The sequence below is a fragment of the Bos indicus genome, chromosome 7 (assembly GCF_029378745.1).
Source record: "Bos indicus isolate NIAB-ARS_2022 breed Sahiwal x Tharparkar chromosome 7, NIAB-ARS_B.indTharparkar_mat_pri_1.0, whole genome shotgun sequence".
Taxonomy (NCBI): domain Eukaryota; kingdom Metazoa; phylum Chordata; class Mammalia; order Artiodactyla; family Bovidae; genus Bos; species Bos indicus.
The window spans coordinates 11,332,725-11,357,157 of NC_091766.1; the positions used below are offsets into that span (position 1 = coordinate 11,332,725).

The 24,433-nt window shown below is 57.0% G+C and overlaps 3 protein-coding genes across 4 annotated transcripts; all 3 read left to right on the plus strand.

Moving 5' to 3' along the window:
- The first annotated feature begins 1,652 nt into the window (after positions 1–1,652).
- On the plus strand, positions 1,653–19,632 carry PRKACA (protein kinase cAMP-activated catalytic subunit alpha). Of its 2 annotated transcripts, none has more exons than XM_019964002.2 (10): positions 1,653–1,916; positions 9,648–9,709; positions 10,158–10,286; positions 12,568–12,666; positions 13,668–13,750; positions 14,769–14,895; positions 14,988–15,083; positions 15,184–15,306; positions 17,344–17,508; positions 18,077–19,632. In XM_019964002.2, the coding sequence occupies exons 1-10, from the start codon at positions 1,871–1,873 to the stop codon at positions 18,200–18,202; spliced, it is 1,056 nt and encodes a 351-aa protein (XP_019819561.1). In that variant the 5' UTR covers positions 1,653–1,870; the 3' UTR covers positions 18,203–19,632. The 2 variants fall into 2 exon arrangements, with proteins under 2 accessions (XP_019819561.1, XP_070648772.1); XM_070792671.1 differs by lacking the exon at positions 1,653–1,916 and adding an exon at positions 5,491–5,527.
- SMIM46 (small integral membrane protein 46) lies at positions 5,534–9,709 on the plus strand. The gene is made up of 2 exons (XM_070792672.1): positions 5,534–7,280; positions 9,648–9,709. Exon 1 carries the CDS (start codon positions 7,034–7,036, stop codon positions 7,184–7,186), a length of 153 nt encoding a protein of 50 aa, XP_070648773.1. The 5' UTR covers positions 5,534–7,033; the 3' UTR covers positions 7,187–7,280; positions 9,648–9,709.
- An 855-nt stretch (positions 19,633–20,487) lies between the features above and the next one.
- SAMD1 (sterile alpha motif domain containing 1) lies at positions 20,488–23,829 on the plus strand. The gene is given in 6 exon segments (XM_070792669.1): positions 20,488–21,379; positions 21,381–21,854; positions 22,273–22,567; positions 22,657–22,753; positions 22,865–22,976; positions 23,078–23,829. Coding segments are annotated over 6 exon segments (1,608 nt in total). The 5' UTR covers positions 20,488–20,908; the 3' UTR covers positions 23,237–23,829.
- The last annotated feature ends 604 nt before the right edge of the window (positions 23,830–24,433 follow it).

Below are 24,433 nucleotides of genomic sequence, written 5' to 3' on the forward strand. Positions count from 1 at the left end.
TCCTGTTTGGGCTTTCCTCTACCTCAGTGGTTTCAACTGGGCAGCAGTTTTGCCCCCAACCAGGGCAATTTAACAATGTCTAGAGATGGTTTTGGTGGCAGGTGGCACTAGTGGTAAAAGAACCCGCCTGCCGATGCAGGAGACTTAAGAGATGAGGGTTCAATCTCTCCCTTTGGAAGATCCCCTGGAGAAGGAGATGGCAACCCACTCCAATATTCTTGCCTGGAGGATCCCATGGACAGAGGAGCCTGAAGGGCTCCAGTCGATGGGGTTGCACAGAGTTGGACACGACTGAAGCGACTCAGGATGGCAGAGATGGTTTTAGCTGTCACAGGTAGCAGAGGAAAATGAGGCTCTACTGGCATGGGGGGGGCGGATACTGCTGAACACTACAATGTACAAGGCAGCGCCCCACCCCCAGCCCAGCATAGACTGAGCCAGACCCGAATGTCACAAACGTGGCGGTGGGAAACTGACCGTCCTCACGCTGTCTGTATTTAAAGGGGACCCTGAAGGAAGAGGGGCTTTCCAGGTGGTAAAGGATCTGCCTACCTCTGGAGGACACACAAAAGACGCAGGTTCAATCCCTGGGTTGGGAAGATTCCCCTGGCAGAGGAAATGGCAACCCACTCCAGTATTCTTAACTGGATAATCCCATGAACAGAGGAGCCTGGTGGGCTACATTCCATGGGGTCACAAAGTTGGACACGACTAATCATGCACACACGCACGCTGAAGGAAGGGGCATCTTGCTACTCTGTTCCAGGAGATGAGGTTCCTTTTGCATTGCCCAGAGGGAATCCTCAATCTGGCTGTGCCCCAGATTGCTCATCTGTAAAATGGGAGTGATGATAATAGTACCCACTTGAAAGGAGTGTGGTGCAAAGTAATGTATTTAACAAGTGCCAGCTCTTACTGGTATGAGGCCAGGGTAGGCACCCAGCAAAGAGGTGTCTACTGAGTGCCCCACTCCCAGAGCCCAGCATCCTCCTGAAGCTCCTCTAGCAGGGTCCCATCCTGGACCCGACCCTGGTGCTGCTATCCTGCGCCAGGCCTTATGAATGACGACGGCCGGCGGCCCGGCGACCTATGACCCGCGGCGCCTGCCGCGCCCCTCCCCCGCTTGGCAGGTGGACAGCGGCTGCGCCGGGGTTGGGGTTGGGGGGGGGGGCCGAGGCGCCAACCTTGGCTGGCCCGCAGCCGCTGCCGCACTGAACGGGGGCGGGGGACTGCGGCGCGCACGGGGCCGGGCGAACGCCTGCCTGGACCGCCTCCTGGGCCTCAGAGCGCTGCGCGGCCGCCAGCCAGCGTCCGCCGGCGCGCCGGGGCAGCAGACTGCGCCTCCGCCCCGCCCTCTCACCCAGGGATTGACACTGAACGTTCTGCCGGGGCTTGCGGGACAGCGCGCCTCCACGAATTGGCAGCCTCGCTGGGCGGACCCCGGGCCCTGTCGGAAGCCTCCACCAATCAGACGTGTTGGCCCGCCCGGTTAGGGTCTCGCAAGCGCTCGAGTGGCCAAGCGTCCTAGGAGCGCGTCATGAGGCCGAGAGCCTATGGCAGCGCGGGAGGGTCGCGAAGGGCCAATGAATGGCAGCGTAGCGCCGTCAGTCAGGGCGGCCTAGGCCAATGAGCTGCGAGCTGCGGGGGCGTCACGGACAGCAGCAGCGGACTTGGGCTGAGGTTCCCGGGCGGGAGGGCGCGGAGAGACGCGGGAAGCAGGGGCTGGGCGGGGGTCGCGGCGCCTCAACCAGCGCAGCCAACCCGAGGGGCCGCCGCTGCCGCCGCCCAGCGTGCTCTGGGGCCGCGGGCCGCCTCCAGCACCCGCCGCGCCGCAGCTCCGGGACCGGCCCCGGCCGCCGCCGCCGCCGCGATGGGCAACGCCGCCGCCGCCAAGAAGGGCAGCGAGCAAGAAAGCGGTGAGTGCCCGGGCCGTGACCCCGATCCCGGCCTCGCGCTGCCAGCCTCCTCCCTGTCCATCACTGCTTGGCCCCTCCCCCCACGCCCCCCTATTTCTCTCTGCTTACCCCCAGGCGCCCCTTCCCCGTGCCTGTCCAAGGTTGGGGCCCAGGGCCCGCAGAAAACCTCGTAGGAACCCCGTTGCCAAAGACCTCCCCTCCACTGCAAAGACTGTGCTCCCCCCTCAGCTGTCACTGCCACCCCATGGCACGTATGACCGCTGGGCCCCCACATGGGGCCCTATCACCACCCAACTCCCTACTTTCCTGGTCCCTCTCCGCAGATTCTAATCCCCCACTTCCTCACTCACCTCTTCCACAGATGAGACCCACTGCCGAACCCCGACCCAGGCTTCTGCCGGCCTGGGAGTGCTCTGGGGTCTGCCTCCACCCGACAGGCACCTTGGCCACTTGGTGACCACACCCCTCCCCCCTCCAGCCCCCGCCATCTTTCTCCTGCCCTTCCCCTCTTCACCTTATCACAGCCCCCCTTCAAACCCACCCTTGAGCATTTCCCAGAGCCACCTCCAGCATTGTTTTTCCCTTCTGTGTCACTTGGCATGGGGGACAGGATCTTTCTGGGTCCCTCTGCCCCTCTCTCATCCTGTCAGTCACTGCTTCTCTGCTTGTGCTTCCTTCTCCAAGCAAGCGTCTGTCCCCGGCTGGGGTCTCACACTGTTTGTGAACCTAGAGAACTGCTTCTGTGCTTGCAAAGCCAGGTTTGAGCCAATCGTGCTGGAATTCCGTGCGTCCTCTTCCTTGGCTTTGGGGGTGAGGGGTTTCAGCAGAGAGCCCCTTCCCATCTCCTGCTGTGCAGTGAGCTCTAGGCTCTTTGGCGGGCCCCTCAATAAATGGTTGTGTCACAACTGAGGCTTGATCATTCACCCAGTCCCTCAGGCTTCTTTACCTGCTTGGGATGAAAAGTGGGGGATTAAGAGTGAGTTTACCAGGGCTCATTCAGCTAGAGCTGGGATGGTGAGAAAGAGGACTCAAGGGATGACAGTTGGGAAGAGTAGTGGGTGACATCTAATGACTTGCTTTGCCAAGAGACAGATTGTGATCATCCCCAAGGTTCACCCAGAGGGGGCCCTGTTTGCACCCTCAGCCCCCAAATCATATTGGCCTTTTCCAGCCAGCCAGGGAAAGAGATTCTGTATCTGGAAATGCCTTCAGAAATGGTCTTGAGTTCCTTCCTCAAGTCATCTGGCTCTCAAATTGTCATCACTCCAGCCCTAAAGTTGGGCCTCAACTAGGATCCCCTTCCAGTTACCCAGAAATAGAGTTGAAAAGGAATGGCCACATCCAAATATGCCTTTCCCAGTTATTTGTCTCAGATCCCAGTGTCTGAGTTCCCTGAATGCTCCCTCCCAGAAAGACCCAAGCATGGAAGCCAGGGAACTTTATTTCCACCCAGATTCAAATAGCAGAACTTATAGCTGCTGAGCAGCCATGGAGAAGCCTGACATGTCACCGATGGGCGGGGGACAGGGAGGCAAGTGCCTGTAGCTGAGCGCTTGATGACAGAGGAGCAGGTGGGTAGTGACCAAAAATGGTCTGGGCATGAGCTTGGAGGGGACTAGACAGAGGGGGAGGGGCCGGGCCCCCAGCAGGTGAGGCCGGCCCGGAGGTGGAAGGTAGAGGCAGGCAGTTGTATATTTCAGTGACTCAGTTGAAAGTTGGGGAGATGACATAGTCCTGGAAAACTTTCAAGGCGTATCAAACACATGCAGTGGAGAGAGGTGGGGTGGCAAAGCCACACAGGGAAAAGGATTCCCAAGAAAAAGATCAGAAGCTCTGGAAGGAACCGGTAATTCAGAGTACAGGCTGGACACCCAGGAAGGGACTATCAGGATAAAATAGAGCCACTATTTACTGGGCAGCTAGGATGTGCCAGGCTAAATGGTCTCCATAGATCTATCTGCTCGAGTGATTTTTCATAACAGGCTGTTACCTGAATTTTACAAATGAGCTCTCTGAGTTTGACATAGATGATGCCACAGAAGCAGGATTCACATCCATTTCCATCTACCAGCCAAATTCCTGGACCCCAGAATTTCCCAACTCAAACATTTCCAAGCTGCCCCCTGATTTTTCACTATATTCACTTCTATTTTGTTAACTGAAATAAAAATTTTGACTCACTTTTGTTCAGATGTAAGTTTCGATCCGTCCTGAGAAATATAAATGAAATCATGGGATTGCTATACCAGTTATATTCTCTCTGGTACACCTTAAAATACAATGTAACTAGAAAGGCAAAATATCCTTAACATCAGTTCGTCCCCAGCCAGTGGGACCTGGTCACACTTTGGGAAACACCCTAAGCTGTACTTCCTTCCAGCGATTTGCAGGGGCTCTTGGAGAAGAAGAGGATGAGGAAAGAAGCCCCTCTTTGCTTCAAAGCTCTGATTCTGAGAGGTTGGAGTTAGACAAAATTTGCCCTCTCCCACAACTAGGATGGGGTGGGAGTGGGGATAAGTAGCCAGGCCAGCCTTCAGGGGGCACCTGACTTTTATCTGCCAGACATCAGCTCAACTAGAGTAAGGAACGTGCCAAACCTTAGTAGGCACCATTTGGCATCCTGCAGCCCCCTGTGCTGCTGTCTCCATGCTGGGGCAGGACAGCCTTGGCCTCCTCTCAAGAAAGCAGGGATTCAGAACCAGCCCGGGAATGGGGTGGGGGAAAGTGTTAGTCACTCATGTCAGACTCTGCCACCCCATGGACTGTAGCCCGCCAGGTTCCTCTGTCCATGGGATTCTCCAGGCAAGAATACCGGAGTGGGTAGCCATTCCCTTCTCCAGGGGATCTTCCCGACCCAGGGATCAAACCCGGGTCTCCTGCATTGCAGGCAGATTCTTTATCGTCTGCGCCACCAAGGAAGGGGGAAATCTGTACCCAAAGATGCCAAAGCCACTGGTGGTGGCCTGGGTAAGATGCTAAGAGGGCAGAGGAAAAACAAGATCAAGCTCAGGGCTCTGAACAAGCTAGAGGAATTGAGAGAGGGCACTAGTCCCAAGAGGCCCTGGGGACGGGTGCCAACTGGGGCTCCAGCCTTGGCTGCCCTGCCCAAAAAGGTACCCCTAAGAGCTAGTCCATGGAAGAAGGTACAGGACTGGTAAAAGGAAGCCCTCCAGACCTCCCCCAACCCCTACCCCAGCTCCCAGAGACCAGAATATTCACGTGCTGAGAATGAGAATTGCCCCCAAGAGGTCCATAGATGGGAAGACTTGTGGCCCTCGTAACATACTACAGAAGCCTGAGAGGGCCAAACACCGTCTGTGTGTTGGCAGTTGTACAGGTGCCCAAGAGGGTCCTGCCAAGACACGTTTCCTTTACGTCCACCTGGGCTTAAAGAAGCTTGAGGGTCCTCTCTGCCCCTCCCCTGCACCCGCTGGCTCCCAGGTTGGGTTTCTCTTCCTGCCACCACCCCACTACTCCCTGGCTCCCTCTATAGGCAGGGTTCTGGTGATGAGTAGCTAAGCTGGTGCAGCAGGTCTCATGAGCCTTCCCAGCCACCGTAGTCCCGGTGCTTTGAGAGGAAGACTGAGTGATGGCTTCCAACCCTAACGATGGTGAGGCTGAGCCCTGTTGCTATAGCAACTTCCCAGGCACTCTCTGACCCTCAAATCAAGGAGGGATTACAGTAGAGTTTAGGGAGCAAGTGGAGAGGAAAAGGCTGTGGACCCCTGACTGGCCCTGGAAACCCTTCCAAACAACCCTGAGTGGAGATGGGTGGTTTAGTTCAGACAAGGGGGTGGGGGGTGGGGTGGATGATCCACCCAGAGTGGGGATCTGACCCAGACCAGGCCGTGGGTTAGACCAGCTCAGTGATAGGGTTCAGCTCAGAGTAGGGGTTGGTCCAGCTCAGTGATGGAGTCCAGGTGGTACTAGGCAGTGGTCCAGTCCAGTGTTGAGGTCCAACTCAGACAAGGGGGTGGCCTAGCCTACGGCTTGGCTTTCCTGCCGCAGACTCTCCAGGACGAGCAGGTTTCAAGGAAAAGAGGGTCCTGAGATTTTTTTTTGGAGGGGGGAGGAGATCTGAGGCTGGGATCCTGCCTCCTGCTGGGGCCCTGGCTTTTTGAGGGCTGTTTTCCCTGTGAGCCCAAATGGAATCCAGACCAGGGTGGAAGCTGGTACCCCTCCTGTGGGAAACAGGAGCAGGCCAGGCCTACAGTCTCCAAAGACAGCAGCTAGCTGGGTTTCCCTTCTCTGGCACTTCCTGTTGTCAGCAGGGGCCGAGGTTGCCGGGCACTCCCGGGAATAAGTAGCTGCCACTGACCCTGCACTTCTTTTGGGGATCTGGAAAGAAGGAGGAAGATAGTCAAAGCTGCCTCCCCCTCCCCCACCCCTGGGTTTAGCGTTTCGTTTCCGGTTTGGACTTTCTGGGCTGAGAGCAGAGCCAAGCACAGGGCAAGGTTTGACAGAGGCCAAGGACATCCCGGGATGCCATGCCCCTCTCCGCCCCTGCACAGGAGCAGGGCTGAGTTAGTGTTACCCATTTCTCTCTCAAAGTAGCCAAATTTGAGGGCTCTAGCTTCAAAGAGCACTTGCGGGAGGAGATAGGGTGTTTGTAACTGCCCCCCCCCCCCCCACCTCCGCCTTTCTCTCCAGCTGCTCTTTCAGCTAATTAATGGAGTTCTGGGGCCTCCTTGACCCCCAGGGAGGCCCCGGCTGCTGCCTGGGCCTGAGCCTTAACTCCTTCCGCTCCCCAGTGGGCACTGCCCTGGGCACATTGGATGCCATCCTCTGGGCAGTCTAGCACCCACTGAGAAAGGCAGGGCCTGGCAGCAGGGAGCAGTGAAGTCCTTGGAACAGGAAGTTAGCTTTAGCACCCCGCCCCCAGGGCAGGCAGGCTAGCCAGGAGGGACACCCTCAGGAGACTCTTCCCACCACCTGCTGCCAAGGAGGGCCTTTACCAACCTTGGCCAGCTGGGAGCAGGTACCTTTAAACGCTTCCCTAGCAACCAGCTCCTCCTCCCCTGTCCACCCCCACCCCCAGGCCCTCCCAAGGAACTCAGCTCAGAGACTCTGCTGTATTCCTGGTTTCCCTGTTCCTGGGAGAGTCAGGGCGGCCTGGGATGGATCCGGGGTCAGGCAGAGGCTGGGATGGGGACTCAGAGACCACCTTCCAGCTGTGGCTGCAGCTGCTTCTCTGGGGCCATCTGATTGTCCGCCTCCTGGGCTACCTGCGCCATACCCTCTGGGCACCTAAGCCGCAACCAGCACCTTGAGCCTCCCTGGCCACGGGCAGACGGGCCCCTGATCACCCCATCCCACTCCACTCCCCGCCCTTGTACCCTCTGCTGGAAGAGGCAGGAAGCAGAGGTGAGTATGGGGACTCCTGGCTGGGTTTTCCCCCCATCATTATTCCTCTTTATCTGCCCTCTCTTCCTGCCACTGCCACACCCTGTCCCTCACCCCCAAATCTGGCAAGCTGACGAGAGCGCACATAGCCTGGTCCCTCCCGCACTTTGGAAAGGTCGGAGCAAGGCTGTGTCAGGATCAAGGTGTCCTTGTGGAGCCTCTTAGTGGGGTACCAACAGACAGAGACGCTGACCCACCACGTTGGGAAAAAACAGGATGTGGCATTTCTCAGGGACAACTGAGAGGAAAAGAAGAAGCAGGACCTGCTTTTCTCCTGGAGTCCTCTCAAATGCACTCCTCTCTGCCTTCTTGGGTGGATGACGGTAGAGTCCCAAGAGGGTACTTCACCCCCTTGCCCCCCTGCCCACCTTCATCCAGCATTCAGCGTGTACGTTTGGAGGTTTCCAAGGAAGGTGTCGTATGTCAAGAAAGATTCCGCTAGTGAAACCCTTGCAAGCCGTGCAGCCCCCAGGCTCGGAGAGTTCTCAGACAAGTTGGTGGCTCAGCCAGGCATACCAAGCGAGGACCCTCGGCCATTCCTGACTGCCCCCTCTCTGCCCAGTCATTCTTCATAGGGCTTTCCTAGCCAACTATCTGTCCTCCATCTGCCACTCTTGTGGCCCCCCACAGAAGGCTCTTCTCTTGGAACACTGAGGGAGAGTCTTAGGATTGATGGGGGGAGGGGTGTGGCTACCCACAAGGCTGTGGGCATTCCTGGCACTGCCTACGGGTGAGATAGGCAAATAACAGGCAAAGCCAAAGTACAAGTGTGCAGGACCCTCTCAGGGTGGCAACCGTCCCAGGGACATCAGGGTTGAGGATAGCTCTGTCCGTGGGCCACCCTGGTGCCCTGGGACCCGTCAGAAACAAAGCACTTAATCTCGTGGGTGTGAGGGACTGTCTGGAAAGTGGTCAGAGGCCAGTCTTCTCATCTGTCCAATAAGAGTAATAGCAGCTCTGAGCCATCAGTGTAGGAGTTAAGCGTGGAAAGCATTGAGTGTGTCACAGAGCTGACACACAGAGAGGGTCCCGAACAGCAGCACGGCTGGCCCCAGGTGGGCCGTTGCAAGGACAGGTCCATACTGCTAGAGTCCATCAGGCCATGCATTCAAGATCTGAGCATTCAGTGCTCTACCTGTATTTTATACCTCTATTTTAAAATACACTTGAACCTCCCTGAAGACTCCACGCTTCCACTGCAGGTAGGGGGCGCGAGTCCCATCCTTCATCAGGGAAGTTCTGCCTGCCACGCCATGAGGCCCCAAAAACTTAAAAAATACTTCACAGCAAGATTAATAGCTGACATTTACATAGCACTTACACCCTGTGCCAGCCACCATCCAAACCCCCTTTGCCAAGATTAACTCCTTTAGTCCCTACAACTACCCTACTGGGGCATTACGATTATTATCCCCAGTTTACGGATAAGGAAAACTGAGGCCCAGAGGTCAGTCACACAGCTCCTTAGGGACCAGGTCAGGAGCTGAACTTGATCTTATCCCAGAGTCCTGGCCCCTACCTACTTTGCCGGGGTGCTGCTCCACACTGGTGGGAATGCCTGTTTTCAGGCTTCAGTTCAGGGGGGTGGTGAATGGGAAGAACCCATAAAAGGAATGTGGGGGGCAAGTGAACCAAAGGAGAGAGTGGACACAAAGTAGCAAGCCCAGGGTCCACAGGGAAATCTTCAATGCTAGCTGGATGGTAGCGTTCACCTGGGGCTGCTGAGGGGCCTGTAGCGGGCAGGCATCAGGCGAGGCTTTCTCTGAAGCGGCTCAGGAGCCAGGGGCCCTCCATTGGCAAAGGCGGGAATGGAGCCAGCTGGGGGCCAAGGCAACAGCTGAACCCCCCAAGGGCGCCTGCTACCCGAGCCCCAGAGGCCTCCACCCGGGCCGGCCTCCCCAGAGAAGGGACCAGAGGAGCCGCCAAATCCAGAGGCTATAAATACCTCGGCTGGCGTCGTCCCTGGCCCTGGAATGTCGGTCAAAACTGGGGCGAGTGGGGGTGGGCTGGCCCGGGCACTGTTCTCTGTCCCCCCACCAAGAGTAACCCCCCAAGTCGCCCTGTCCCCCATTGTAGACAGAGTTGAGACTGGACCCCAGCTGTCTGTAGTAAAGAGGCCCCATACCCCAGCCCAGATCAGGCCCCGCCACCCACCCAGGATTACCCTCAGACTCAGCCAGGACACCCAAAGGCACAGGGAGAAGGTCAGGCTCTAGGTTAAGGCGACTGCACCCCACTTAGCACAAATCAGCATCTCCCCAGGAATAGCCTGGGCCCATGCCAGCAACATGGGGTCTTCACCTCACTGTCTTCCTCTCTTTGTTTCAGTGAAAGAGTTCTTAGCCAAAGCCAAAGAAGATTTTCTTAAAAAATGGGAAAATCCTGCTCAGGTAAGCCCCCTGGGTACAGAGTCCCGGGAGGTGTGACTGACGGCCCCCTCACCCCCAACCACATCCAGGTGACATGGCTAGGATTTTGGGGCCCTGTAGAGGCACCTCACCTGCCCTCATTAACCCCATCGATGCTCATGGGGGCACCGGATCACACATTGCCAGGCTCCTCCACCCCACCACCCCCTTCCAACGGGTGGCCCCTGCCCCCCCAGGCAGCTGCCAGCAGCTCCTGGGCCCCTGGCCAGGGCTGGATCCGGACCCTGCCACCAGCCTTAAGGAATGCGCCCTCTGCCATCTTGTTTTTCCGCCCCCGTCCTTACCGGCTTTGCTCCACCCGGTGCCCATGGCCCCCTCTGCTGGTGGCAGAGGGGACACTCCAAACTTGGGCCGCGCAAGCTGCAGGGGTTGGGGTGGTCCCTGACCCTCCAGAGCCCTCTGCCTGCAGAACACAGCCCACTTGGATCAGTTTGAACGAATCAAGACCCTGGGTACGGGCTCCTTCGGGCGGGTGATGCTGGTGAAGCACATGGAGACCGGGAACCACTACGCCATGAAGATCCTCGACAAACAGAAGGTGAGTCTGGCCCTGCGACACGGCCCGGGTCCCGGCTACCAGGGCTCTGCCTGGGCAGTGGTCATCGCCTGGAGCACCTCCATAACGTGCCAGACCTGGGGGCAGGAAGGGTACCATGCTGCCTTCAGAAAGCTTCCCCTCCCCGGGAGCCACCAGTGTCAATCCCAGCATGGATGCGGCATCAGACACCTAGCCTGTCTCGAGAAAGCCAAGCATTTTCCAGCATGAGGGGAGTGATGTCTACACAGACCTCCTTTCTGTAAATATTTTTGCCAGACAAAATGCTCTACAGCAGCACTGTCCAGGAAATATATCACAAATGGTTGTACATTTTCTAGACTCCTCGTTTTATTTTTATTTATTTGCCCAAGTGGCTTGTGGGATTTTAGTTCCCTGACCAGGGATCGAACCCAGACCCTCAGCCGTAAGAGCATGGAGTCTTAACCACTGGACCACTAGGGAATTCCCTAGAACCCTCATTTTAAGAGCTTTAAAAAAATACAAATGGAATTCATTTTAACAATGTGTTGTAATTAAGTCAGTATATCTCCAATATTATCATTTCAACATATGTATCCAGTGTATAAATATCATTAATGAGACACTTTACATTCTTTTTTTCCATACTAAGTCTTAGAAATCCAGAGTGTACTTTACACTTAGAACACATCTTCGTTTGGAGGTTCATTTTCACTAGAAAGAAAAGAAAAAGACAAGTTGAAAAAGCAGGTTCACATAGCCCAAGTTGTTCCAAGCAGGCTTGAAAGTTGCCCAGTAACTGCACTGAGTATCAGTTTTTAAATTTTCATTTTAAATACTTTGACTTTTATTGTTTAAAACATCTTTTTTGGGCTCTGCTGAGTCTCTGTGGCTGCTCAAGCTTTTCTCTGGTTGTCGCAAGCGGGGGCTACTCCAGTTGTGGTGCACAGGCTTCTCATTGCAGGGGCTTCTCTCGTTGTGGAGCACAGGCTCAGTAGTTGTGGCACGTGAGCTTAGTTGCTCTGAGGCAGGTGAGATCTTCCCGGATCAGGGATCAAACCTACATCTCCGACATTGGCAGGCATATTCTTTACCACTGAGCCACCAGGGAAGCCCCAAGATACTTTGCATTTTAAACTCCATCTGTCAGTCAACCAGCCAGGTTTCAAGTACTCAGCAGTCATACGTGGCTAGCGTGGACTGTCCTGGACAGTGCAGGTATAGACCCAGAGGATGTCGTGAACAAAGCAGAAGAAGCCCCATTGCAGTGGGGCTCAGAGCTGACCGAGGGGCCAGATTGCGTGCGTGTGACAAGCTGGTCTGAGGTTGACTAGCTGCATGTGACCTTGGGCACCACACTTCCCTTCTCTGCATCTGGACTTCCAGACATGCATGTTCCCAGTGCATCCTCCTCAGGATTCCTGTCAGTGTGTGAGGCGGCTGCTGGGGATGGCTGAGGGCGGAGGAGGAATTAGCCCTGGGTTCAGGTGGATTGTGGGGAGGGGTGCGCTCTAGTTGCAAGGAAGGTATTTCTAAACCCCCCACCCCTTGGGTGCCCCTTCTGCTTGTATGTTCTGTTTCAGCTCAGCTGCCCCTTCCTCCAAGAAGTCTTCTCTGACTCCTCAGACTTCACCGGGTGCCTTATCTGGGCATCCACAGGCCCCCAGCTTCCCCCACCACGGCTCTGACCCCTGTGGCCTGGTGACTCATGTGTTCTTGCCCTGAATTGCATGACTGCATGCCATGTGGGGACAGGCACCTGGCCCAGGGCTTGACAGTCCCCAGGCACTAAAACAGCGTGTGTGTGTGTGTGTGTGTGTGTGTGTGTGTGTGTGTGTGTGTGTGTGTGTGTTTTAGGTCAAAGCTTATTTATTTATTTATGACTGCACTGGGTCTTTGTTGTGCAGTGCACACAGGCTTTCTCCAGTTGCGGCGAGTGGGAGTTCTCTCTAGTTGCTATGTGGTGTACGGGCTTCTCATTGCCATGGCTTCTCTTGTTGCGGAGCATGGGCTCTAGGGCATGTGAGCTTCAGTAGTTGGGACTCACAGGCTCACTTGTTGTGATGCATGGGTTTAGCTGCCCCATGGCATGTGGCATTGTCCCAGACCAGGGATCAAACCCGTGTCCCCTGCATTGGCAGGCGGATTCTTCACCACTTGAGCACCAGGGAAGTCCCCACTCATACAATTCTAGATGAAGGACCTGGCCCGGCCCTGGCACCTCTCCTTTTTTTTGGGTGGTCAGGAGGGAAAGGACTCGCTCACACCCCGTCTTCTCCACTCTCCCCTCCCACTCCTGCAGGTGGTGAAGCTGAAACAGATTGAGCACACCCTGAATGAGAAGCGCATCCTGCAGGCGGTCAACTTTCCGTTCCTTGTCAAACTCGAGTTCTCCTTCAAGGTGGGGTTCCAGTGGCGGCAGACCGGGGCCGCTGCCAGGCAGTGCAGCCTCTGGGTTCCCAGAGCCGGAGCCAGGCTGATCACCACCAGTGGCTGTCCACTGATGGGGCGGGGGCGTGAAAATCAGCCTGGGGCTCTGATAGCCCCAAGTTCAACTGGGCCTGCCAGCCTCTAGCTTGATAACCTGGGGCTAGTCCCTCAGTCTGGATAACGTCCCTCAAAATCATCACTCCGTTTATAGCAAGAACCTGACACATGGCCACAAGCCATGCCACTCAGCCTGGGTTCCAGTGCCAGCCCTGTTCTTCCTGGCTGTGTGACCCTGGCCAGGGACTTTACTCCCCTGAGCCTTGGTTTCTTCATCTGTATAATGGGTATCGTGGCAGTCCCCACTTGGGGCTGCCATAACAATTCAAAGCACAGCATGAGCGCCCTGTGTGAGCTGTTTTGGGCATCATCCTAAGCCTTGACTGCGAGAGCTGGGAAAGGCCACTCAGGGTCTGTGACCCCTGCAGTCACAAGGGCCCTGCACTTAGTTGAAGCCTCTGCTGCCACCTTCTTGAAATTTGTAATCAAGTTTTTTAACAAGGGGCCTCACACTTTTATTTGGGGGGCCCCACAAATTCTGTAGCCCATCCTGGTCCCAGTTGACAGATGATAAAACCGTGGCCCCAAGAGCCTTGCTCAGGACAGTCACAGACATGAGCCACCATGGAGTTCTGACTGCAGCCCCGATGCCGGCCAGTTCCCTCATGTACCCCTAACCGGCCCTCACTTTGGGCCCCCGTGAGCAGGATGACAGCTGCCCCTAGTTTCTCTCAGGCAGAAGGAAATGAGACAGGTAACTGGTGAGCACAGCGCCTGGCACGTGGGACGCGCTCCGCCTGGGAGCCAGGATGGTGGTTGTCACTTTCTGAACACCTGCCGGGCCAGGGCACTAGGCCTGCAGATGGGGCCCGGAGCTTGGGGAGCAGAGCCCTGATCACTTGCTGCTTCCCGCAGGACAACTCAAATTTATACATGGTCATGGAGTACGTGCCCGGTGGGGAGATGTTCTCACACCTGCGACGGATCGGGAGGTTCAGGTGAGCCCGACGCCCCACCCCACCACCTTGGGGCTGTCCATGGGCATCATCCTTGGAAGTGGTCTCTCGGGGTTCCGGTGGGTTCTCGTTCCCCCTGAGCTGAGGAATCTGAATCTACAGTATCTCAACTACCATGAAACAAAACAAACACAGTAACTTAGGTGTCACCCCGTGAGTGGGTGATGTTATGTCCTTTAAATTTATGCTCTCGTTTTATTTTACTTATTTATTTAGCAATACATTTTATGTACAATAAAATGCACAGGTTTTCAAAACCCGGTTCCATGAGTTTTGACAGCTGCACATATGTGTGTAGCCATCATCCTGGAAAATTCCCTCGAATTCCTTTCCAGGCAAATCACCGGCCCAACAAAGGCCAACGTCGTTTCTGGCTTTCAAACACCATAAGTGCGTTTGGTCTGGGTCTGGACTTGATATAAATGGACTCACACCGTTCATATTCTTTTGTCCCTTTCTTCTCTTGCTTCACATAATCATTTTGAGACCCAGCCACATTGTTGGGTATATTCCTCATTTGTCCTGGTGGTGGTGTTGGGTCCGATCCCATTGTATGAATCTGTTGCAACCTGTGATTCCATTCCTCTGCTGATGGACACATGGGCTGTCTCCAGTCTGGGGCTGTAGATGAAGAAGGTTGCTCTGTGGGTGCTTTTTTTTTTTTAATCACAAAATAAGGCTTTTCATTATTTAGCTTCTTAGAGTACTCACACAAGAGAAACTGACAAATCCACCTCCTTGTTGTTTAGTCGCTTCGGTCGTGTCTGACTCTTTGCAACCCCATGGACTGTAGCCCTGCCAGGCTCCTCTGTCCATGGGATTTCCCAGGCAAGAATATTGGAGTGTGTTGTCATTCCCCTTCTCCATCTGCTGATGCATCATGATCACCTAGGCTGGAGGCAGCTCCACAGGCCCACCTGCTGGACTGCTCTAGGGTGGGCAGGTGCCGCGGGTATGGCCACTCCCACTCACCCATCCCCTCCTCTGTTATCTCCATCAGTGAGCCCCACGCACGCTTCTACGCCGCCCAGATTGTCCTGACCTTTGAGTACCTGCACTCGCTTGATCTCATCTACCGGGACCTGAAGCCAGAGAACCTCCTCATCGACCAGCAGGGCTACATTCAGGTGCCCACTGGGCCGGGCGAGGGGGCAGCCCCAGACGGCCCCGGCCTGAACCCTCCCGCCCTCCCAGCCAACCGCCCGTCCTGTGCCCGCAGGTGACAGACTTTGGTTTCGCCAAGCGTGTGAAAGGCCGCACCTGGACCTTGTGTGGGACCCCCGAGTACTTGGCCCCCGAGATCATCCTGAGTAAAGTAGGCACCTCCCAAGCCCTCCCACCACCCGGAGGCCTGTTCCGCCCGCGCCCCTCCTAACCCTCCTCCTCACACCTGCACCTCACCCTTCTCCCTCCAGGGCTACAACAAAGCTGTGGACTGGTGGGCCCTGGGGGTCCTCATCTACGAAATGGCCGCAGGCTACCCGCCCTTCTTTGCCGACCAGCCCATCCAGATCTACGAGAAGATTGTCTCTGGGAAGGTGAGGCCCGGATGTAGGGGACTCAGCCCTAAGACCATCCTGCCCACTGTGGAGCCCTGCTCATCACTGTCAGAACAATCTCGGGAATTCCTTGATGGCCCAGCGTTTAGGACTCCGCGCTTGCTTCCACTGCAGGGGGCTTGGGTTTGATCCCTGGGTTGGGGAACTAAGTCCCGCATACCTCAAGGGGCAACCAAAGAAAAACCAAAAGAACAATCTAGAAGTTGATGAAGTCGGGCCAGGTGGTGATACCAGACACACCCACCACACTGAGGCCACCACTTCACACAGCCTCACTCATCTTTGGACCTTCAGTGCCGAAACTCCACGGGTTTCCAAAACCCCAGGCTTCACTCAAACTCCTGCCCTGCCTGACATGAGGCTCATCTCACCTCTGTGTGACCCTCTTAGCCTGAGTTTCCATAAGTTTGACATCAGAAAAGCAAGGGTGTTTAGTTCCCAAGCACTACCCTAGAGCCCTACAGGGAGTCACCCAGGACATATAGCCCCACCTCGTTTCCCAAATGCAGACTTTCTAGGTTGGAGGATGTGGGTAAGGGGTGGCTGAACTGTTAGAGCCCTAGAGTGCATTAAGTACCTACTGCCCCGTGCACCCCCTGAGTCGTACAGCACTGTGAGGGAGAAGGAAGCTGAGGCCCAGAGATTGGACATGTCTGGTTCAGGATTACACAGCACCGTTGTCCCGAAAGAGGCTGGGAACCCCAAGTCTGCCTTCGGTTCACCCACCTCCCCTGGAGGACCAGCCATCCCTCCACCTGGCTCAGAAAGTGGTGGAAGTGGCTCCCAGCTCAGCCTCGGTGGGCAGACCTGGTTCTAAGTCCCAGCTCTGCCATCCATCAACTTTGAAACCTCAAGCCAATATCTGTGCTTCTCTGAGTCTCATCCATCTCAGAACTGGGGAATCAAGCCACTTGGCTCTCAGGGAGGTTTAAGAGAGTCACCAACTACAAAGTGGAGTCGTTAAAAAAGGGAAAGATGAGGTGTCTGCCACAAGGCAGAATAGAGGTTGCCAAGAAAATGGCCCAGAGTGGGGAGAAAAAAAGTCAAAGAAGTTTCTGAGGGGGAGAGGAGAAGCTGAGCTTGACTCCCTTCTTTGTAGCATTTTACAGTTCCCACGCACCCGCAGTGGGATTATCTCCCTCATGCAGCCTTGGGATATCTGCCCCGTGCCAGAGAGGCAGGCACAGGCCCAGAGAGGTTAAGGTGGTGGCCAAGGTCACACAGCATGTAAGAAGCAGAGCGGTGCTGAAGTCAGTTCTTGCAGCTGTAAATCCACTGACTACTTATATACAAGGCTGTAGCCTCAAAGCATTTGGGGGAAGTTTCTGGAAGAGTTACACTGAGCCTTAAAGAATGGAAGAGCCTTAGCTATGCAGAGAGAGAGAAATAGAAAAACAATTATTTCTCTCTGAAACATGAATATTTCTGAAGTACCCCAACCCCAGCAGAGCTGCCTTAAGAAGCTGTGGCTAAGGATGCACATTTTGGAGTCCATCAGACCCCACATATGGAACCAACCTGTCCTGCTCCTCAGTGTGACCTTAGGGAAGCTGTTTAACCCTGCCAAGCCTCAGTTTCCTCTTCTGTAAAATGGGAACCTCGGGAATTCCCTAGCAGTCCAGTAGGTAGTCTCTGCTTTCACTGCCAAGGATCCAGGTTCAGTCCCTGGTCAGGGAACTAAGATCCCACAAGCCTCACAGTGAGGCCAGAAAAATAAAAAATCAAATGGGAACATCATAGCTCTTACCTTGCTGCAGCAGTTCTCAAAGTGGTCCCCTTTCCAGCAGCATCAGCATAGCCCAGGCACTGGCTAGAAATATAAGCTCTCAGGCCCTACCCAGATCTCCTGAATCAGAAACTCCAGTGGGCCCAACAAGCTGTTTTAAATGGGATTCCAACACACAATCCAGTTTGGGGTCTTCCACCCAATAAGACTGTTGGGTGAGGAAGGCAGTGTGCTGGGCTCCCCAAACTCCAGAGGAGTTTCTCAGTCTTTCTGTGTTATCCACTCTCCAGGTGCGGTTTCCATCCCACTTCAGCTCTGACTTGAAGGATCTGCTGCGCAACCTCCTACAAGTGGACCTCACCAAGCGCTTTGGGAACCTCAAGAATGGGGTCAATGATATCAAGAACCACAAGTGGTTTGCCACAACTGACTGGATTGCCATCTACCAGAGGAAGGTAGGGCACCCCCTTCCTTCCTCAGGTGCTCTGGGGGGTTGGGGAGAAGGGAGGAGTATTACCAATGGAGAGATGAACAGGGAAGGGGAATCTAAAAATAGCCTTCAGGCTCTGGGTGAATCTAGATGTGGCAACTTAGAGCAGTTGGGGTCTAGAAACAGAGTTGCAGAGTCATTTGGCCACTCTGTGACCTTGGGCAGGAGACTACTCTCTCTGGAAAGTATTAATAATTTGCCCATCAATGTGTTGGCTATAAAATTATTTTTTTTAATTTATTCATCTGCACTGGGCCTTTAGTTGCAGCATGTGAACTGTTAGTTGCAGCATGTGGGCTCTAGTTCCTCGACTAGGGATCAAACCTGGACCCCTTGCCTTGGGAGCACAGAGTTGTAGCCACGGGACCACTAGGGAAGTCTCTATAAGATTTTTAAGATGAGTCCACACTAATGCTAAGCTCAGGCCTGGGTCAAAGTAAGTTATGTTATGAGTGTTAACCCATTCACATTTATTGTTGTAATGATGATTATGTTGACTGCTGAGGTCTGAGTGGTTCTTGACCCCTCTCCAGGTGGAAGCTCCCTTCATACCAAAGTTTAAAGGCCCTGGGGACACAAGTAACTTTGACGACTATGAGGAGGAAGAGATCCGAGTCTCTATCAATGAGAAGTGTGGCAAGGAGTTTTCTGAGTTCTAGGGGTGTGCCTGTGCCCCCATGGGTTTTCTTTCTTTCCTTTTTTTTTTTTGGTGGGGGGGTGGGAGGGTTGGATTGAACAGCCAGAGGGCCCCAGAGTTCCTTGCATCTAATTTAACCCGCCCAGCCCCACCCTCCACGGTAGGGGGAGCAGGAAGTCCAGGTATTTGGGTCAAAACACCAGCTGCTCCCCCTCACCCCCTTTGCCCTCCTGCCTCCCCACCCACTGCTTTTGCCTTCCTTCCACAGCCCCCCACCCCAGCCCACTTCTGCCTGTTTTAAATGAGTTTCTCAGTTCTTCCCTTCTTCAGGTCAGACCAGGTCTCCCTGGTTTCAGGGACAGGGTGTGGCAAGAGGGGCCCAAACTTAACTACAGCCACCCCTCCCCCTCCCCCCCAAAAAAACCCGACAGGCACCACTCTGTAATGGCGAATGAATGAAAAGCCAACCTTGCCTTCAGAATAATCCTGCCAGGGAAGGAGAGATTTTAGTGACATGTTCAGTGGGCCACTTGGTATAATTTTTTTTAAAAATACAATTTACAATCTTATTTAAGTTCCACCAATGCCGCCCTCCGTCCTTCCTCTCCCACCCTTTCCCATGCCCCTCCTCTTCAAATCTTTTTTTTTTTTTTTTAACAAAAACTGGGAAGCAGACTGACTGTAAAGGAAGGAGCTGGGGTTCGAACCTCTCCCCCAAGCTGCTAATCTCTCCTGCCTCCTCCCCCCATCCCTTCCCCAGGATCCCCTGCCAAGCCTGGAAGGGTCTCAGCCCCTTTAGGAAGCCCCTACTCTGTTCTGCTCCCAACAGACCTGTCTTCACTCTTGGGCTTCGGGACCCAGACAAAGCAGCTGCCCCTCTCCCTGCCAAAGAGGAGTCGTCCCCTGAAAAGACAAGAGGGGAAGCCCCGAGCCGAGGGTCGTCCCTCCCAGTAACACTCTCCCCAAACTCCTTGATTTTATTCTCAGCTAGATTTTAATGTCCAGCTTCCTGTCATTTGGGAAGGCAATCACCGCAGAAGGAGGTAGAGCGCCCCCTCCCCCGGGTTCAAGGCCAGGGTTCCTGCGAGGGACTGCTTATTTTATTCACCCAGCAGCCTCCGCCCTCCACCCCCCATCTTGGGCGCTCCTCCTCTGCTTAGCTGTCAGCTGTCAATCACCGGTTCTCCCCCCCCCCCCACCACTGCCACCACCCATTTGTGGTTTTTTCTCTCTGAATAGAAAAGTCGGGAGTCACCCCATTCATCCCCACATTTGTTCCACTCATCATTTCTCCCCATCCTAGGAGGAGCTCTCAGGCCTGGGGTGGGACCCCGGGTGGGCGCGGGGGTGATTCAACCTGTGTGCTGCGAAGGACGCAACTTCCTCTTGAACAGTGTGCTGTTGTAAACATATTTGAAAACTATTATCAATAAAGTTTTGTTTAAAAAAAAGTGTCGCTAGTGTTCCTGACTTCGGTCACCCACCCACGCACCCCCAGGGGGTTGGAAAGAGAATTTCGGACCCCAGCGTCCAAGCTGATCAGCACCTGGCCTGGAGTCCTTGTAAAGCTGGGTTTAGCTGGAATTCCGCCACTCCCCTCCGCCCTGCTGGAGAAGGGGGCGCCAAACTGCCCTCTGACCCAAGATTAGGGGTCCCCACATTCTGAGGCGCACCCCCTCTGCGTCCAACGAGAGGCCGAAAGGGCGGGAGCTCTAGGGAGACGCTGGGGCCGGCGCGCCGGGAAGCCGAGCGGCGGCGGGGGCGGCCCTGGCAGGGGGGGTATGGGGTGGTGGAGACCGTGCGCGCCCCCCTCCCCGCGCAGGGCCAAGCACGCCCAAGGGGCGCGGAGGCGGCGGTGGTCCGAAGGTCCCTGCGGCGCCGGGTTAGTGCAGTGGCCCGGCCCGCGGGCGGCGAGTTCCCGGTAAGTGCGGTCCCGAGAGCGGAGCGCGCCGGGGAGGCGTGGAGAGGGGGGCTGGGCGCCGGGGACGTCTGGGTCCCGCGCCCAATGGCTGGAGGGCGGCCGAGCACCGCCCGCCCGCCCCGCCCGCCCCCTCTCCCCTCCCCCCGGCGCTCCCCTCCCCCTCCCCCGCCCGCCGCTTTCCCCCGCCCCCGCCCCGGCGCCAACTCCGCGGCGCCTCCTTAAAAAGCGCGCGGGAGTTGTAAGGGGGGGCCGGGGCGAGCCGGAGTGAGCGAGAGCGCAGGGTAAAGGGGGCGGGCGGGGGGCCCGGGCTCCACCTTAAAAGCGGGCGCGTGGGGGTGGGAGGGAGGAAGGCGGGCGGCGGGGAGGAGGGAGGGAGGGAAGGAAGGGGGGCCGGAGTGTCCCGGGCGCAGGGCGCGCGTGCGGCGGCGGCGGCGGCGGCGGGGAGGGGCCGGCCGCGCCGCGCTCCCCTCCTCCCTCCTCGCATCCCCGGCCCCGCGCGCGCCCAGCAGAAGCGGGTCTGTGTGTGCGTGCGTGCGAGTGAGTGAGTGTGTGCATATTTTTTCTCTCTTTTCTTTCTCTCTCACTGTTTTTTCTCTCTCTCTCTCGCTCCCTCTCTCTCTCTCGTTCTTTTTTTTTTTTTTTTTTTGCAAAGAAACAGCAGCGCCGCCGCCGCTCCGCTGAGGCGCTGCGCCCCCCGGGGGGGGAGGCGGAGGAGGCGGGCAGCGGCGGAGGGAGGGGTGCCGGGGAGGGGGGCGCCGCGCTGGGAGGGAGGCAGCGCGCACGGTGCAGCCGGGCCGGGCGGGAGGCATGGCGGGGCCCCCGGCCCTACCCCCGCCGGAGACGGCGGCGGCCGCCACCACGGCGGCCGCTGCCTCGTCGTCCGCCGCTTCCCCGCACTACCAAGAGTGGATCCTGGACACCATCGACTCGCTGCGCTCGCGCAAGGCGCGGCCGGACCTGGAGCGCATCTGCCGGATGGTGCGGCGGCGGCACGGCCCGGAGCCGGAGCGCACGCGCGCCGAGCTAGAGAAACTGATCCAGCAACGCGCCGTGCTCCGGGTCAGCTACAAGGGGAGCATCTCGTACCGCAACGCGGCGCGCGTCCAGCCGCCCCGGCGCGGAGCCACCCCGCCGGCCCCGCCGCGCGCCCCCCGCGGGGGCCCCGCTGCCGCCGCCGCGCCGCCGCCCACGCCCGCCCCGCCGCCACCGCCCGCGCCCGTCGCCGCCGCCGCCGCCCCGGCCCGGGCGCCCCGCGCGGCCGCCGCTGCTGCCGCCACAGCGCCCCCCCTCGCCCGGCCCCGCGCAACCGGGCCCCCGCGCGCAGCGGGCCGCGCCCCTGGCCGCGCCGCCGCCCGCGCCTGCCGCTCCTCCGGCAGTGGCGCCCCCGGCCGGCCCGCGCCGCGCCCCCCCGCCCGCCGTCGCCGCCCGGGAGCCGCCGCTGCCGCCGGCGCCACAGCCACAGCAGCAGCCGCCGCCGCCGCCGCCGCAGCCACAGCAGCCGCCGGAGGGGGGCGCGGCGCGGGCCGGCGGCCCGGCTCGGCCCGTGAGCCTGCGGGAAGTCGTGCGCTACCTCGGGGGTAGCGGCGGCGCCGGCGGCCGCCTGACCCGCGGCCGCGTGCAGGGTTTGCTAGAAGAGGAGGCGGCGGCTCGGGGCCGCCTGGAGCGCACTCGTCTCGGAGCGCTCGCGCTGCCCCGCGGGGACAGGCCCGGGCGGGTGCCCCCGGCCGCCAGCGCCCGCGCGTCGCGGAGCAAGGTGAGCGCGCCACGGAGGGGGGCGCCGTGCGATGGGCAGGTGCTGGCGAAGTTGGTGGCGGGGCGAGAGTCCCAGGAGGAAGCGGGCCGCGGGCGGCCGGGGCTTTGCGCTTCTTCCCTGCGGGCTCGGCGGGTGGTGACCTTGGCAAGTGACTTGATCTTCGCCAGCCTCAGTTTCCTCCGCTGTAAAACGCGACTTAATAACAGTAGCGACCTCTTGGGGTTGTTGAGCGAGTTTAGTGAGATTTGGCTACTGAGAGCTTTATTAACACAGAGCCTGGCACGGAGTGGATGTGTAAAAGTTAGTCCGTGTTGGTATTAAAGGTGGTGGTGAGGCAGTCCGCTTGGTCCTGGATCCCCGGGTCGGGCCCAGGGCTAGAACAGCTACTGCCCTTACGGGCCTCCTTCTCTTGCACCAGAGGGGTGGAGAAGAGCGAGTGCTTGAGAAGGAAGAGGAGGATGAAGATGACGAAGATGAAGATGATGAAGATGAAGTGTCTGAGGGCTCCGAGGTGCCCGAGGGAGACCGTCCTGCAGGTCCCCAACACCACCAGCTTAATGGCGAGCGCGGCCCTCAGAGTGCCAAGGAGAGGGTCAAGGAGTGGACGCCCTGTGGACCCCACCAGGGCCAGGATGAAGGACGCGGGCCAGCGCCAGGCAGTGGCACCCGTCAAGTGTTCTCCATGGCCGCCATGAATAAGGAAGGGGGATCAGGTAAGGACCCCTCTGGGGGTGGGGAGTGGCTGGTGGGAACGAACCGAGCCCCAAGACAAAACCACAGGCATCTGTTTTTTATTTCCCAGCCTCTGCTGCCACTGGGCCAGACTCCCCATCCCCCGTGCCTTTGCCCCCAGGAAAACCAGCCCTGCCTGGGGCTGATGGGACCCCCTTTGGCTGTCCGTAAGTTACAATGTTTGAGACGCGGGGTGGGGGGTGGGGGTGCTGCCCAGGTATGTGTGACAGAGCCACGGGAGCGTCAATACTCAACTGGTTTCCTCTGTTCCAACGCAGTTCCGGGCGCAAGGAGAAGCCGGCTGATCCTGTGGAGTGGACGGTGACAGATGTGGTAGAGTACTTCACCGAGGCTGGCTTCCCAGAGCAGGCCACAGCTTTCCAAGAACAGGTGGGTTTCGCCCCCTCAACTTAGCCCCAGGGTTTCAGGGTCTCAGTGGGGGTGTATTCTGACCCTGCTCTCTCTCTACCTTTCTCCTCTGTCCCACCCAGGAAATCGATGGCAAGTCTTTGCTGCTCATGCAACGCACAGACGTGCTGACAGGCCTGTCCATCCGCCTCGGCCCAGCCCTGAAAATCTACGAGCACCACATCAAGGTGCTGCAGCAAGGCCACTTTGAGGAGGACGATCCCGACGGCTTTCTAGGCTGAGCGCCCAGCCTCACACCCCTGCCCCGACCCACTCCAGTCTCCATCTCACCCAAGACCCCCAAGAGTCTGGGAGCTGGACCAGGAACGCCCTCAGGCCTCGTAACAGATTCTAATGAGGGGGCATTCCTACTCACCTTTCCCCCAATATACACGCCTCTGGCCCCCCGGGCACATCCTGTACTCCCTGACAAAGGAGTATGGGGTGGAACAGGGCTTATTCCTTTCACCCCAGGAGGCCAACCCCTCCCTGCCCCGGCCAACCCAGTCTAGGACATTTTGGGGGAAGAAAATGGGGGCTTCCCATCTTCCCTAGATCCTCTTCAGTTCAGCCAGATATTTCCTATATCAGTGTTTTATTCTGCCTGTTCATTTTGGTGGGTGGCCTTTCCTCTCTCCCCCACCACCCAGGCCCCTCCCCAGTCTGGCCCTGGCCTCCAGCCCCTGGTAGCAGCTGGGAAAGGGGTCCCTGGATCTTCCCTATCCGTCCTCCCCTTTTCTTTCTGTTCATTGTCGCTCCAGCTGGCCGTATTGCTTTTTAATATTGCACCGAAGGTTTTTTAAATAAAATTTTAAAAAAAGAGAGAAGAAGAAAATGGCATGGAGTCCATTTCATGAAAGTAGTCTGGGGAGGAGAAGAGCCACCCCGGCCCCCTAGGAGTCTTTGGTTTAGGACAAAGGTGTATGAGGAGGGAGACTAGGTAGTGAGTGGTGCTGCCTCAGAGCTGGCTGTAATTTTGACAGTAACTGTTCCAGGAGAACAGGATTATTTGTTTCTTCTGCCATCTTTCCTTTCCCAGAATAGTCCCTGGGCACACAGTAGGTGCTCAAATATTTGTTAAGTGACTAGCAGTTAACTCTAGGTTTTATGAGCATTCTCTTGGTTCTCACCAGAGCCCCATGAGACAAAGCTTATTAAAAAAAAAAAAACCACTTTATAGACCTGGCAACTGGCTCATCACTGCAAAGATGCTGGCTCAGTGTCACACAGGGTGGGGTCGGACACCTGTCATTCTTTACCCAGCGTCTTTAAGTATAATTAATGTATTTGGCTTCAGACCTCTGTATCTGATAACCTTTGCATGTTAACAAAGAATCCAGCCTACAACTTGCGGGGCAGAAGCCTGTTCTGGGCCCATGGTAGGGTCTCCAGTCCTCAAGGTCTTTTTCATAAAAGGGACAGGAGGGACTGGGCCATCA